The following is a 15710-nucleotide window of genomic DNA, read 5'->3' as shown; positions in this document are numbered from 1 at the left end:
TTATTTGATAAAATGAAAGCAATAATGAGAAATAGGTGGAATAAATGAATAGTGATAGACTGTAACCCAATATAGATGTGTATTGTTATTAGAAATACATAAATTGATTGAATGTAATAATGTTTAATCTGATCAGTTTCATTTGTATTGGAATGTATGGTGCTCAAGTGCCACAGTGTTCCCACATTGATTTGACATTTTTATAAAAAACAAAAAACTTAAAAAAAAATTCCTAGCATTTTAACTGAAATTTCTTCCTCCAATTTAGAATAGAATAACAGAGTTGGATGGGACCTTGGAGGTCTTCTAGCCCAACTCCCTGCTTAGGCAGGAAGCCCTATGCCATTTCCGACAAATGGTTATCCAATCTCTTCTTAAAAACTTCCAGGGTTGGAGCATTTACAACTTCTGGAGGCAAATTGTTCCACTGATTAATTGTTCTAACTGTTAGGAAATTTCTCCTTAGTTTTAGGTTGTGTCTCTCCTTGATTAGTTTCCACTCATTGCTTCTTGTCCTGCCCTCAGGTGCTTTGGAAAATAGCTTGAGTCCCTCTTCTTTGTGGCAGTCCCTGAGATATTGGAACACAGCTATCATGTCACTCCTAGTTCTTCTTTTCATCAAATTAGACATACCCAATTGTAGCAACTGTTCTTTGTATATTTTAGCCTCCAGTCCCCTAATCATCTTTGTTGCTCTTCTCTACACTCTTTCTAGTCTCAACATCTTTTTTTACATCATGGCAACCAAAACAGGATGCAGTATTCCAAGTGTGGCCTTATCAAGGCATATTAAGCAGTATTAACACTCCTCGTGATCTTGATTCTATCCCTCTGTTTAGGCAGCCTGGAACTATGTTGGCTTTTTTGGCAGCTGCAGCACACTGCTGGCTCATATTTAAACTATTGCCCACTAGGACTCCAAGATCCCTCTCACAGTTACTACTATTGAGTGAGGTACCACATATATTGTATCTGTGCATTTTGTTTTTCTTATCTAAATACAGAATCTTACTTTTTTCACAATTGAATTTTATTTTGTTAGATAGTGCCCAATATGCAAGCCTGTCAAGATCCTTCTGTATCTTAAGCCTATCTTCTGAAGTGTTGGCTATTCCTGCTAGCTTGGTGTCGTCTGCAAATTTGATGAGTCTATTCCCTCATCCAAATCATTGATGAAGATGTTGAAGAGTACTGGGACTAAAACAGAGCCTTGGGGTACCCCACTCCATACTTCCCTCCATGTAGATGCAGTTCCATTGAGGACTACATGTTGAATGTGATTGGTCAGCCAGTTACGAATCCATCTGGTACTGATGCTCTCTAATCCACATTTTTCTATCTTATCAAGTAGTAGGTTATGGTCTGCTTTATCAAATGCCTTACTGAAGTCCAAGTATATCCACAGCATTCCTCTGGTCCACTAATTTTGCCACTTTGTCAAAGAATGCAATATGATTTGTCTGGAATGATCTGTTTTTGACAAACCCATGTTGGCTTTTGATTATTAATTTGTTTACTTCTATGTGTTTGCTGATTCGTTGCTTGATTATCTTTTCCAGAAACTTCCCTGGTATTGAGGTCAGGCTCAGGTCTGTAGTTTCCTGGATCTATTTTTTTTTTCCTTTTTTGATGATGGGAACTACATCAGCTCTTTTCCAGTCCTCTGGCAGTTCCCCTGTGCTCCAGGATCTTTGAAAGATATAGTTCAGTGGTTCTGAGATCATGTCTGTCAGTTCCTTCAGAACCTTGGGGTGTAAACTATTTGGTTCTGGTGATTTGAACTCGTCTAGGGTGGACAAGTGCTCACTTACCATTTTCTTCCTTATTTTAAGTTGTGTTACTAATCTGTTTTTTTTGGTGCTGTTTTTGATAGGTTGGACTGTTTTTCCCCCCTTTGTGTAAAGACAGATGTAAAAATCGAATTAAGTAGTTCTGCTTTCTCCCTGTTGCTTGTCACCTTCTTGCCACTTTCTCCCACTAGTGGGCCAATTGTTTCCTTGACTTTTTTCTTGTTTTTAATATGTTGGAAGCAGCAAGCCTTTGTTCATTATGAGCTTTAGCTTTCCTCACTTCATCTTTGCAGGCTCAGGCTATTTGACGATATTCTGCCTTTGTTATGTACCCCTCTTTCCACTTTCTATAGTTGTCCTTTTTGTCTTTCAATTTATCAGAGAGTTCTTTATGCAGTCATATTGGTTTCTTTTGAGAGCTGTTATTTTTCTTCTTCATTGGTATTGTGCTAGATTGTGCTTTTATAATCTCACTTTTCAAAATTTCCCAAGCTTCTTGAGTTGTTTTCCTCTTCCGGATTCTCATCCATGGAATCCTTCCCAAGATTTAAGTTTATTGAAATTAGGTGTCAGGTTTCGATGTCATCTCAAATAAATTGCACTCCCAAACAATTAATCTTTGCTGAAATATTCCATGTATTGAGTACTCTTGGATTCTTAAAGTCCAAGGCTCTAGTTTTACTTTGTTTTACTTTGTTCTATTGCCTGTGCTTGCATAATGTTGGATTCCAATATTGCACGATCACTCCCCCCCAAGATTCCTGTAGCTTCAACACCTTTTATCATTTGATCTCCGTTAGTGAGAATTAACTCCAATATGGCTGGCCCCCTTGTTCCCTTCTCTACTTTTTGGGAAACAAAGTTGTCTGCTAGGTTTGTCAGGAACCTGTTTGATCTTCCACTTGGTGCAGTTTGTCTCCCAGTTGATGTCAGGGTAGGTAAAATCTCCCATTACTATTGTGATGTGCTTCCTACATATCTTAGTTAACTGACTCTGCTTTGTTGGGTGGTCTATAGTATATACCTATGGCAATGTAATTTTTCTACCTTTTATACTGACCCAAATGCATTCAAGGCAGTTTTCATCATTGTTGTGCCTATATCTTTAGAGATGTAATTATTTCTTATGTATAGTGCAACTCCACCTGTTATTTTATTTGGTCTATTTCTTTTAAATAATTTAAATTTAAAAGCTGTATGTTCCATTTGTGGGTTTCATCCCACCAAGTTTCCATAATGGCAACAATATCATATCTACTCTCATTTACTTGAATTTCTAATTCACCCTGTTTATTCCTCATACTCTGTGCATTGGTGTATAGACATCTGTGTCTTTTTTGATTGACCCTGTGTTTACTTTCCACATAACCTGCATTGTGCCTGATTTCCCCTACTTGTTTGATTAGTGCACAGTATGGCACTCACTATTAAATGCTTGATGGCAAGGTTGATATTCTTACCCATACATTTAATACCATTATTCTGTGTCTGGCACTATAGGAGGTTAAAGAAAACACAATGGTTTTCCTCTGTATGATTTGAAGAGAGCTTTATTTCTTTATGTCAGTCATTTTCTGTTAAAGCAAAACACACCTGCCTGCTTGAGGTTTTTATAGGACTCGTCTAATCCCCTAACCCGGGTGTTGGCAACCTGTGGCTCTAGAGCCGCATGCGGGTCTTTCACCCCTCTGCTGCGGCTCCCTGTGGTGGCAGAGGGATGAAAGAGCTGTCGCCCTGTTGCCTTAGTGCGGGAGCGAAGTGCCCCTGCACTTGCCTTTGTGCCGCAACAGGATTCCGCCTTTGTCATAGTACATTTGCTGTTGCTGCCAGCAAAGAGGGCTGGGAGAGAACGGCAGGGGCGGATCTTGTGGGGTGGGGGCCATCCCCCAAGCCTGGCCTTCCTTCTCCCTCATCAGCAGGGCCAAGAGAAAGAAGGGGGCGGCATGGGGAAGCATTCCTATCCCTGGCCGAGCATAAAAGCCCAGTGGTACCTCGGTCCTTGTCAGTAATTCATTCTGGAAGATGCGCCAAATACTAAAACCAATGGGTACTGAGAAAATCATGTAACCTGTTATTTCGGCTGGAAGAAATAACACCATCCAACAGGCAGCCAACACCATCCAATTTTTCCTTGCATGGCAACTACCGGGAGAAAGACAAGTGCCAGAACAAGATTTCTGCTTCAAAATGTGATGAATACTGAATTCGACAAGTCTTGAAGCAGTCGAGTCATTAAATGACTCGTAAGGCATGTCATTTAATGGAGTGAAAATTAATTTTTGCAATTTTTTTCAGTGAGGGATTCTAAAAACATGCGTTTTTACACCAAGAATTCAAATCTCCTGACTTGGGATTTGAAGGGCTTGGATATTTCTGGCATAATAAAGTCACATTAACAATAAAGTTAATGTGGATTTCAAAAATCATTACATTAGGCATGCCATATTGAGAATATGGAATAAAATACAAATCCAGGTTATTTCCAAAAACACCTTTGTGACTCTCGGCATTTTATAGATAAGAAATAAACTATGGCATGTCATTTAATGGGGTGAAAATTAATTTTTCCAATTTTTTCCAGTGAAGGGCTCTAAAAGTACTGTATTTTTTGGAGTATATGACACACATTTCCCCTCCTAAAAGAGGGTGAAAATTTGGGTGCGTCTTATACACCGAATGTAGCCCTGCCCACCCGCCGGCCCCCACTCTTTTGGAGCTTTTGGAGGCTGCATATACAGCCTCCCAAACAGAGAGCCTCTCAAACAGTCTTCAAAAGGTCCGTTTGAGAGGCTGCCTTTGCAAAGAGAAGCTCCTTTGCAAACAGAGCTTTTGGAGGCTGCATTTGCAGCCTCTCAAACGGAGAGCCTCTCAAGCAGATTTTTTTTTCGTATTTTCCTCCCCCAAAAATAAGGTGCGTCTTATACTCCGGAACGACTTATACTCTGAAAAATACGGTATGCGTTTTTACACCAAGAATTCCAATTGCTGTTATTTTTGCAATTGCACACTATTTATCTTGGTATGGTAAATCCATGTTCATATACCCCACAAAAGCCAAATACTGTTAACTATCTTCTCAAAATTACACCTAGTGCTACAAAAATTAAAGCTTTTTTTTTGCATGAATCTTATCTAGCTAAACAAAAAATAATTCATGCAATCATAAACTAACATCAGAAAGCAATTATCTGAGTTACAAAAATGTTTAAGCGAGTTTCATTAAGTCTTGTCTTGTACTTTGCTTGCTGCCTCTGTGACCTGTTTCACACATCTCTCTATTGATTTGGCATGACAGGGCCACTTTGGTACTTGCATTGGTTCGTCAATGAACTTCTTGATTTCCGCTGTAGTTAGATTGTACGTGAAAGGTGGCTCATATACACCTTCAGACCAATCAGTCACCTCCAGCAGAGTGGATGTTCTGGCATTGATTTGAGGCGTTTTTCTGGCACGTACAGAAAAATCTCCCAGGGTGTCATCTGCAACCCTCAAGCCAGGGGTGAAATTCAGCAGGTTCTGGAGAACTGGTAGCAGAAATTTTGAGCAGTTCAGAGAACCAGTAGCAGAAATTTTGAGTAGTTCGGAGAACTGGCAAATACCACCTCTGGCTGGCCCCAGAGTGGGGTGGGAATGGAGATTTTGCAATATCCTTTCCCCAGGCATGGGGTAGGAACAGAAATTTTGCAGTATCCTTCCCCTGCCACGCCCACCAAGCCACACCATGCCCACCAAATCACGCCCACAGAACCGGTAGTAAAAAAGTTTGGATTTCACCACTGCCTCAAGTCAATGATCTTTTGCACTCTTGAATGTCATCTGAACACAAGAATGTCTGGATTATCATTTCATTGAAAACGTATCATGCTGAGTTGGTTTAATAGTTGGCAAAACAGCATTTACCTTCTTTTGCAGTCTGACTTGCTGCAGCTGGAACAACATGACACAGACTTTCAATCCAGGATTGTTTTACTTTGATGTTGATCCAGCAAGTGTAGTACACAACAATGATGTATTCCACTATCATACTTAAGTTTTTGAGAGTTTTGCCTTTAAAGTCATGTTTTGAAACCCATATTCGACAAAGCCTATTTGCAGTTGTCAACCAGTGTGAATGGCTTACAGGGCCAATTTCCAGAAGAGCCAGATCTGTGGGAAGTTCTCCTGTCCCTATGGCCTGTGTGATACTATATCAATTCCCCTCATCAGTAGAGAGATCCTTTACAACACTGTTGCTCAGTGAAATGAGAGACTCACCAATTGAAACTCAGTGAATGAAGAAACAATGTCAAGTTCTGTTGCAATGTCCAGCATGTTGTCAATTTTACCTGCCCATTTGTTGTTAGACAACATCTTCCCATCCAATGTTGTGATTAAGTGTTGTAGGGGTAACTCATTTGTGTGGAGTGCACACACCAACCAGATCAACTTCCGGTCAAGCTTGATCTTTACACAACGCATGGCACCACCTTCACAGCCAGTCTTAACATTTGTAGAGTTTTCACCAATGGCTTCAAGCTTTTGTCAATACCTTTCTTCTTCATGAAATACATCAGATCATCTGCAATAACTTGAGCATGTTTTCCTATTTTTGAGCCTTTCTCTGGAGTGAAATGATAAAGATATCTTCCACCCGACTCACTGCACACAGAATAATGTTCTTCTTTGATGGTATTGGGGAATTGCTGGTCTGAATTGTTTGCTTTCAGCATAACTTTAGTTGCATCTAAATGGCCATCTAAGAATATGCATTCTATTTCACCCTTCTTACAAAGGTCATCAAATTCTTGACCTAGGGATTTCATATTTTTTTCCTGGAATCTCTTGGCTTTACTGTGATCAACTACAAGTCTCTTATCTTCTTCGGTGAAGGCACCTCTGGTAATGGCAGCAGTGGCACGTAGACCAACACTGTATCTTATGCTCTGCTATTATACAATGAATAATTTAATTTCTAATCTGTTATTTCTAATCTATTGTATTCTGTCTTTTCTTTTGAAGTAGAGGGCACGTGTTTTTAGTCTAAGGCCTCTTCATAACTTCTATCACATTCCCCTTCATTTTAATCATTAGTCGTCTGTTTCTAGCATCATCACTATTTTCTCTTAACAGTAGGCCATATCTGAAAATGTTGGGTGTTGGGAGTTCAGACAGCAACAAGTCTTTGCCAGTCCCAATTATGTTGCTCATATGAGTGAATGTTCCCAGTCTTGTTTTTTTAGAAGCCATTACAGATCAGTTATCACACTCACAGGAAGGCCAGCAGTATTAACACTGTCAGAGAAAATAACATTTAACAAAAAGAGAAAGACAGCTGAACCTGTGAAATGAAACAAGCAAAATGTTAAAAAATTATGATATTTACGTAGTTTATTTACCAAGCACATCTAAATTATATTAAAGTAACCAAAATATATTTACAAACCCCAAGGCATGTCACAACTTTTGAACACCCCTAATGTTTGGAAATTGAAAGTTGGAAAATTTGACACACACTAAATTTCTTGGGAACACTTTAAAACACAGTATAACACAAATAGCAATATCATATTAAGATTGAGAATTAAAATTGCATTTTTAAAAGCAACTTACCAGGATTATGAAAAAACATAATGTTTAAAAGATCCTGATCACCCCATGTTATATTCAACTTGTATTTTTTCAGCAGCGGCATGAGAATTTCTTCCCAACGTAATCGTACTGATGTCATATCATTCTTCAAAATCAAAATACCAGAATTAGAAGTAAAGGGATCTAGATCCTACTTTTTATGATAAAATATATGTTTCTTTAATTTTTATCATACTGCCTCATTTTTATGCAGTATTATGTCACAGTAATAAGTCTTTCTGATTTAAATAGGCAATTAATAAAAATTATTAAATATTTATAACAAATAAAACCAAAAGAATCTTCAGTTTAGATTCTACCAGATTAAACTACAAACTTCTAGAAGTACAACAAATATACCTAAGGGTCAATATAAAATACTTTCTAAAAATGAGTAAGAAAGGATATGCAAAAACAGAGATTTATGAATTTTAGTGTTGTCTCAATGCATGAAACATTTCTAGATTAAACAAAATAATGTTAAGCTAACCATAAATATCTAAATTTGAAAATGGCACACAAGTCTAAAGAATAGTTTCAATTTTCAAATACAAGGTTAAATCCTGGCTCTTCCGATTGCTTTTTCTTTTTTTAAATAAAATCTTTCAGGGCACAAAGGACACATGGAATCCAAAGGCATGCTAGAAAGCACCTGAAAGTCATATTTTCAGTTCAAACATTCTAAAATTAAAAACTGGAAATGGTAATAGATGTTGTATTTCCACACCCTAATTTGGAGTTTGCATAAGGAGTAAAAAACTACACTACATTTTTACATTGGAATGAAACATTTCATGAGTCTATCACTTATGAACAATGTCCTTAAAAAGAACATTATTTTGGATAGATTGTGAGAATGAAACAAATATCTTAAAGTGACTGTACATCATTTTACATGCATTCTAAGTCAATAGTCTAATAGCGCCACCTTCAGGTTAGATTGCATATATACTCATAGTACAAATTTCTGAGTCAGTTTAATATGAAGTTTCAAGATAAAAGAACAATGAGAAATGAGTAGGTACGAAGAAGCAGAAGAAAAATGAAAACAACAACAACAAATGTATTTCATTAAAAAAACATTGATAAAAACAGTATATGGTGTTTATATGAGATTAGTTAGAATCTACTCTGGGATACTACTAAAAAACATGGTATTTTAATTTACAGAAAAGTACCGAAAATGAAAAAGCACACTACCTTGAAATATTTTCTTCTAATGCGGGTCATGTTCATTAACATTACTCCAGAATTGATTCCAGTTTTTCCATAATATGGGTGCCTAGCAAAGCGATTATACCACCCAATACGAGGTTCTTCATGCTCTGGTGCCATAGCAGCAATCTGAGTAGAGTTGAATTTTTTCAGGAAAGACCAGATATCATCAACAGGTCTTAAGAACAAGATGTCTGTGTCAACATATAGTAGAGAGTCCACATTACTGAGGATTAACTATAGAAGAAAAAATTTTGGAAACAAAATTAACATCCAACTCTGACATTTTATTCAATTTGCTATTTTTTTTGAGGGATCAAGTTTTATTTATCCGCCCCCCCATTTCCCCCCGCATATTTTATGAACAGAGTATTGGCCATATCATAACTTATACAATATAACATATTCAAGTACATTTTACTCAGTTACAATTTTTGCCAAAATTTCCTTTTCCCATTTTTTAATCATGCTTTCTATGCTTATTTATATAAGCAACATTTTAATTCGCCCTCAAATTCTAATTTTTCTGTTTTAACTCATATTTATTCTCTTTTATTTTTTAATAACTCATTCTTTATCTTAGTACATTTATGCATGTTTGGGGTTGCCTTTCTTCCATTTTATCTTTTTTTATTGTACAGCAATCTTTCTTCTCAATCTCTCCCTCCCTTCTTTCCTTTCTACTTTCTTCTTCCCTCTTCTCCTACTCCTTATTATTTATTTATTTTGTCGCATTTCTATGCCGCCCAATTCCCAAGGGACTCTGGGCGGCTTACAACAAAGAATAAAACAATGCGAACAATCCCATAAAAAATGTTAAAAGAAAAACATTAAAACATTAAAACTTTAAAAATGTTAAAACACATGCACTCTAATTTGTGGCTGGGTCTCGCAAGATCATTATAATGAGATCAACGGCCCCAGGCCTGCCGGAAGAGCCAGGTCTTCACCGCTTTGCGGAAGGCCAATAGGGTGGGGGCGGTCCGGACCTCAGGAGATAATTGGTTCAAGAGAGCTGGAGCGACCACAGAGAAGGCCCTCCCCCGCGGGCCCACCAGCCGACATTGTTTAGCTAACGGGACCCGGAGGAGACCGACTCTGTGGGATCTTACCGGTCGCTGGGAGCTATGTGGTAGAAGGCAGTCTCAAAGATAGCCTGGCCCTGGGCCATAAAGGGCTTTAAAGGTAATGACCAACACCTTGAATTGCACCCGGAGACCAATAGGGAGCCAGTGCAGCTCGCAGAGAATTGGTGTAATGTGTATCTAGGCGCACCCACTATAACTCGCGTGGCTGCATTCTGGACCAACTGTAATCTCCGAACACTTTTCAAGGGTAGTCCCACGTAGAGCGCGTTGCAACTCTACTTCCCCTTCCTTTCTCCCTTTCCTCCTCTCTTTCTCCCTTTCTAACCCTCTCTCCTACTCTTATTTCCCCTCCCTTCCTTCCTCCCCTCTTTCCTTTCTTCTCATTCCTCTCTCTCCTTCTTCCTCCCTTCCACCCCTCTACTCCTCTTTCATCTCTCTCTATTGCTGTATCTATTTTCAACTTTCTATTTTCCACTATGGTGTCCAGGCAACCCCGACTTTTCTTTCATTTATTTTCTCAAAATTCCCCTTATCTTTTAATTATTAACAATGTATTTCAACTTATTCCATTTTTATCTTAAATCCTTTACTAGTATAACCTTCCAACCCTTAACAATATCTTTCTATTTTATTTCTTACATACAGTATATTGTTGTATTCTTACTTGCATCATTTATTAACATTTCCATTTTATTCCATTTTACATTTCAATTTTCCCCTTAATTTCAATTAATTCTTTTGTTACTATTATTTCTCTCGAATTTGTACATCTTCCAACAACAAAATATAGTCCATTCTGTCTTTCACATTCCATCTACTGATCTATTTTACATCAAGTAGTGTATTTCTTCTTTTTTTACTTACTCACATTTCATTTTATCTTTACTTATATCCCTTTTACAATAATCTGTATCTTCCTTCTAAATTGCTTTTTACATATGATTTCTAAAGTTAACATCCTTCTCTTCAATTAGCATATTCATTTTTAAAATTCCTTTTTACTATCTCCTATTTTCTTTTAATTTCTCCACAATTCCATTTCTTGACACTTTCCTCCCTTTCTCCCATTCCCTTGCCGCCTTCTCCTCCTTTTTCTTCCCCATTTCTTTCTCTTCTCTTCCTTTTTGAGATGTATTCCCCCTTATCCATTTTTATTCTATCTCTATTAATCCCAGTGTAATCAGCTTTTTTATTCTGTCACTGTTAATCCCAGTGTAATCATCTTTTTTATTCTATCACTGTTAATCCCGGTGTAATCATATTTTTTATTCTGTCACTGTTAATTCCAGTGTAATCCTTACCCTATCTTTTTTAAACTTGTACTGGTAGTCTTCAACTTACAGTTATTCTTTTAGTGATAGTTTGAAGTTATAACAGCACTAAAACAAGTAAGTTATGATCAGTTTTCACACTTATGACCATTACAGTAACCCCATGGTCACATGAGCAAAATTCTGACGCTTGGCAATTGGTTCATATTTATGATAGTTGCTGTGTCTCAGGGTCATGTGGTCACCTTTTGTTACCCTCTGACAAACAAAGTCAATGGGAGAGCCAGATTCACTTAACAACTGTGTTAATAACTTAATAACTGCAGTGATTCACTTAACAACTGTGGCAAATAAGGTCATAAAATGGGGCAAAATTCACCTAACAATTGTCTTGCTTAGCAACAGAAATTTTGGGTTCAATTGTGGTCACAAGTTAAGGATTGCTTATAACCTCCTTAGATTGTTGCAATGCTGTTGTTATTAGTAAAATATCTGAGAGAGATCCCATATTATTCTGGATAGCAATTAGAAAGTCAGTCTAAAATTAAAGAAACTCACAATATTTAGCATCAAACAGATAAAACATGGGGAAGTTATGGTAGCATTCTCTTAAGATTTGGAAGGACAAAAATGGGCAAGATTGTTTGAACGAGTGTGAATATTATACAGCAAAAAAGTTATGAGAAGGCATATGGCAAGTGAATGTTAGACAAACCTTCCTAACATTCAGAGCAGTCTGATAGTGAAGCTAATTACCAAGAGAAATGGTGAGTTCCTTTTCATTAGATGTGCTTATGGAAGCCATCTTTTGAATTGGGCCTTCAGGCCTGCCGCATTTACTGCTGTGGGAAATTGGGAAGGGGGATTGTATGAAGCAGGGGTGATATATAGTCATAATAACACTCCTTTCTCAGAAAGTCAAGGCCGTCCTGCCTCTACCTAGGAGGCTGGATCTGTGAGGCATCTCCAGTTGGGATACTGCTTTGATAGGATCATGTGATGGACTTGTGGGGGTTGGGCAGGGACTTGAACTTTTCTTTGGGTGAGGAAAACCTGGAAACTTTCAGATTCGGGTTTTCCCAGATGTGCCAATATGACATCTCTAATAAAATGTAACTTTTGAGGAAATTGAAGCTTCAGAGTTTTCTTTCGTTGGGGAGTGTTACTTGGAACCCTGACACTTAGGTACAGAATGCAAAGTACAGTATCTACTCAGAATACTTTAATTTATATTTCTATATTGGGCAAAATTTCATACTGAAAATCTAATTTTGTTCTTCCCAACTTTTGATGTTATTTCATTCAATATAAGCTGTGTATTGGTAATTCTGTAATTGCCAAATGTACTGAATACATAGATATGCCTTCAAATTTCTGTTATTTGGTGAGTAAAGTTGTTTTTTCTTGGCTTATTAGAATGTTTAACTTTTTCATCAATTTATTAATGAGAGAGGAAACTGTAAGAAAGTACAACCCTTCTAATCAGAATTCCAATAATATTTCCAAGCCAAAGCACAATCATCAGCACCCGGACTTTTCGTCGGGCCCTGAAAACTCATTTATTTCATCTAGCCGGGCTGGCTTGATCCCATCCTTTCGGTTTTAATTTGAAATTGGTTTTAACTGGGTTGTTTTAAATTGTGGGCCAAAATTATTTAATATCTTTTAAACTGTTTTTTAAATTTTATATGTTATGTTTTATCTCGGCTGTTCACCGCTCTGAGTCCTGTTGGAGAAGGGCAGTATAAAAATCAAATCAAATCAAATAAATTAAATAAATCTTTAGTGTGGAGTAACTGGAATACTGAAACAGGAATCTCAGCCAACAAGTAATGACCCACCTCTTCATATTCAACCTGATTATGCTTCAACTTGGTAGTACTACTTACTTTTGAAAGGGAAGAGCTAGTCCACCACATTATTACGTTGTAATAATATGCCAAATAAATAACTGAAGAAGTTACATTTTATGTTCATTCAAACAGCAATGGCTTACCAAATAACTCACTTTTCTCTAGAAGCATATTTATTTATTATATTTATATGCTGCCCATTTCATTCTGAAAAATGACTCAAGGCAGTTATTTAAGAATAAAATAACACTTATTTTTCACTTATGACTAGAATTATTAATTTTGCTTAACAACTACCATTGCTACTTACTGGTAGGAAAAGTCTTTGAGAAGCACAAGGCTTGAACAATTTCTTCCATTCTGCTGCATTCTCAATTGGAAATGAGATAGGGTACAGAGTATAATTAAATTTTTCATTATGTCTCAAATTATCAAGCTGAAAAAAACAACATGTTTTAGTATTTTTGTATCAAAAGTATATAAGCAAGATTAACCGATTTCTAACTACTCTATTTCTCATTTTGATTATTAAACAGTATGTTTTCAAGCCTGTAAAATTAAGATTTGTGAAAGGAATATATAATACTGACAATTTGTTCTCTATTTTATTGGATTTATATGCTACCTTTCTAAAACAAATGGTACTCATTATATTTTACTAAGAGGGTGAGAATATCTTGGATCAGTCACTACTTGCAATTGATGTAAAACACAGAGAAAAACGAATCAACATAAAATGAGCCTTGGTGGCGCAGCAGACTAAAGTGCTATTAAGTAGCACCAGCTGCCTGCAATTACTGCAAGTTCATATCTCACCAGGCTCAAGGTTGATTCAGCCTTCCATCCTTTCGAGGTAGGTAAAATGAGGACCCGGATTGTGGGGGCAATAAGCTGACTTTGTATAAAAAAGAAAACCGCTTGGGGGGGGGGGGGGCGAAAGCCCTACTATGCAGGTATATACAAAAGTATGAAGGCTATTGCTTAACGCATTGTAAGCCGCCCTGAGTCTCCAGAGAAAGGGCGGCATACAAATCGAACCAATAAATAAAATAAATAAATAAATGCAAATACATGTTTTAGAAAATGGTGTTAGTTTAAAAAAAAAAAAACTCTATGCAAATAATTGGGAATACCAAATAACCAAACTCACAATTTATCACAAATGTATTTTCTATGAAAAGCACCTGTCTTCATAAAAGACAGCTATAGCATGTGTATATTTAAGGTAAAAAAAAATGTATGGTTCAGCAGGATACTAATGTTGCCAAACTCAGACTGTATCAGAGGATAAGTGAGACAAATGCAATTCATAGGATAAAAGCAGGTCAAGAAGTCACAACCTCCTGGTTTCTAGGCCAGCATCTTAACCACTATACCAAACTGACTCTTAAGTTTTATATAAATTTAAGAGGCGTGTTTCTTATAAGACTATACTTCTATCATGTGCAAATGTTAAAATATGTTATGAACATTTTATTGATAAGTGTAGTTCTTGACTTATGACAATTGAATCCCAAAATTTCTGTTGCTAAGGGAGACAGTTATTAATAAATTTGCCCCATTTTACAACCTTTGCCACAGTTAAATGAATCACTGCAGCTGTTAAGTTAGTAACACAGTTATTAAGTGAATCTGGCTTCCTGATTTACTCTGCTTATACAAAGGTCACAAAAGGTGATCACCTGATCCCAGGACACTGCAAACGTCATAAATATGAGTCAGTTGCCAAGTGTCTGAATTTTGATCACATGACCATGGGAATGTTGTAATAGGTGTAAGTGTAAAAAATGGTCATAAGTCACTTTTTCAGTGCCACTGTAACTTTGAATGGTCACTAAATGAATTGTTGTAAATCAAGGACCACCTGTATTGGATAATAATTTCTAATTACTCAATTTCTTTTCAACTTTAGAGTTCAAAGAACTGGAAACTGCTGTGCAATTGATGAATACTGTAGTGTAGCTCCACTTATGACTGAGAAGACAGCAGGGGTTCAATCATCCACCATGAGGTCACAATATATCCAAATTACATGCTTTTTGCTCTTGGAAATATACTATTTTCCAGTTACAAAGTAAAAAAAAAATCTTCACAGAATATAGATCGCAGACTGGCAGATTTAGAGACTGAACCAAGCAGCCTTAGATTTGGTGGAAAAATACAAACAAAGTTACCTTAATCCAGGCATACATTCTTTTATGAATACTTACTATTTCTCTGAAGTCACTATGTAATGATTCCTCAGCAAAAATATGACACTGAAGATTTTTGATGCTGAAAATAATAGCTGATTTCAACATAGTAACAGTTTCCTCCAATCTTTCACCACAGGCTACTACCGCCAAATGCATCCTTTCAGAAAGCTGAGGCCTTGGAAAATCATATCTGATGCAAAAATACAAGAAATAATTGTTTCTATGGAAACAATGCTAAATGTAAACATTCTATATTACATTTGAAACAAAGATTCTTTATTCAAGTTAGTCATTAATGTTACTTAGCTTTATCACAATTTGGGAAAAAGTAGTTATGACAACCAAGAGAATGACAAGGATATATTTCAACTGCTGCTGTTAAAGTAGCACTTAGCTGCCAGCTGCCTGCAATTACTGCGAGTTCAATTCTCACCAGGCTCAAGGTTGACTCAGCCTTCCATCCTTTCGAGGTAAGTAAAATGAGGACCCGGTTGTGGGGGCAATAAGCTGACTTTGTATAAAATAGAACACCGTTTGGGGGGGCCAAAAAGCCCTACTAAGCAAGTATATACAAACGTATGAGGCTATTGCTTAATGCATTGTAAGCAGCTCTGAGTCTCCGGAGAAGGGCGGCATATAAATCGAACTAATAAATTAAACCAAGTTTTTAAATCACTTTTTTGTAATTTTA

The 15710-nt window shown here is 36.9% G+C and overlaps 1 protein-coding gene across 2 annotated transcripts in view; it reads right to left on the bottom strand.

The window, feature by feature from the left end:
• GXYLT1 (glucoside xylosyltransferase 1) overlaps positions 1–15710 on the bottom strand; it is a 105058-nt gene that overhangs the window by 12198 nt on the left and 77150 nt on the right. For both annotated transcript variants that reach the window (XM_070947954.1, XM_070947955.1), the window contains 4 exons: positions 15035–15209; positions 13135–13260; positions 8598–8849; positions 7380–7503 (listed from right to left, as the gene is read on the bottom strand). In XM_070947954.1, the coding sequence (XP_070804055.1) occupies positions 7380–7503; positions 8598–8849; positions 13135–13260; positions 15035–15209 (677 nt within the window). The remainder of the gene's footprint in view (positions 1–7379; positions 7504–8597; positions 8850–13134; positions 13261–15034; positions 15210–15710) is intronic.

Source organism: Pituophis catenifer, unplaced genomic scaffold (genome assembly GCF_029215685.1).
Source record: "Pituophis catenifer annectens isolate HBS135680 unplaced genomic scaffold, rPitCat1.0.hap2 SCAF_7, whole genome shotgun sequence".
Taxonomy (NCBI): domain Eukaryota; kingdom Metazoa; phylum Chordata; class Lepidosauria; order Squamata; family Colubridae; genus Pituophis; species Pituophis catenifer.
Note: the sequence above shows the minus strand (reverse complement) of the source record. Positions and strands in the feature narration are given on the sequence as shown.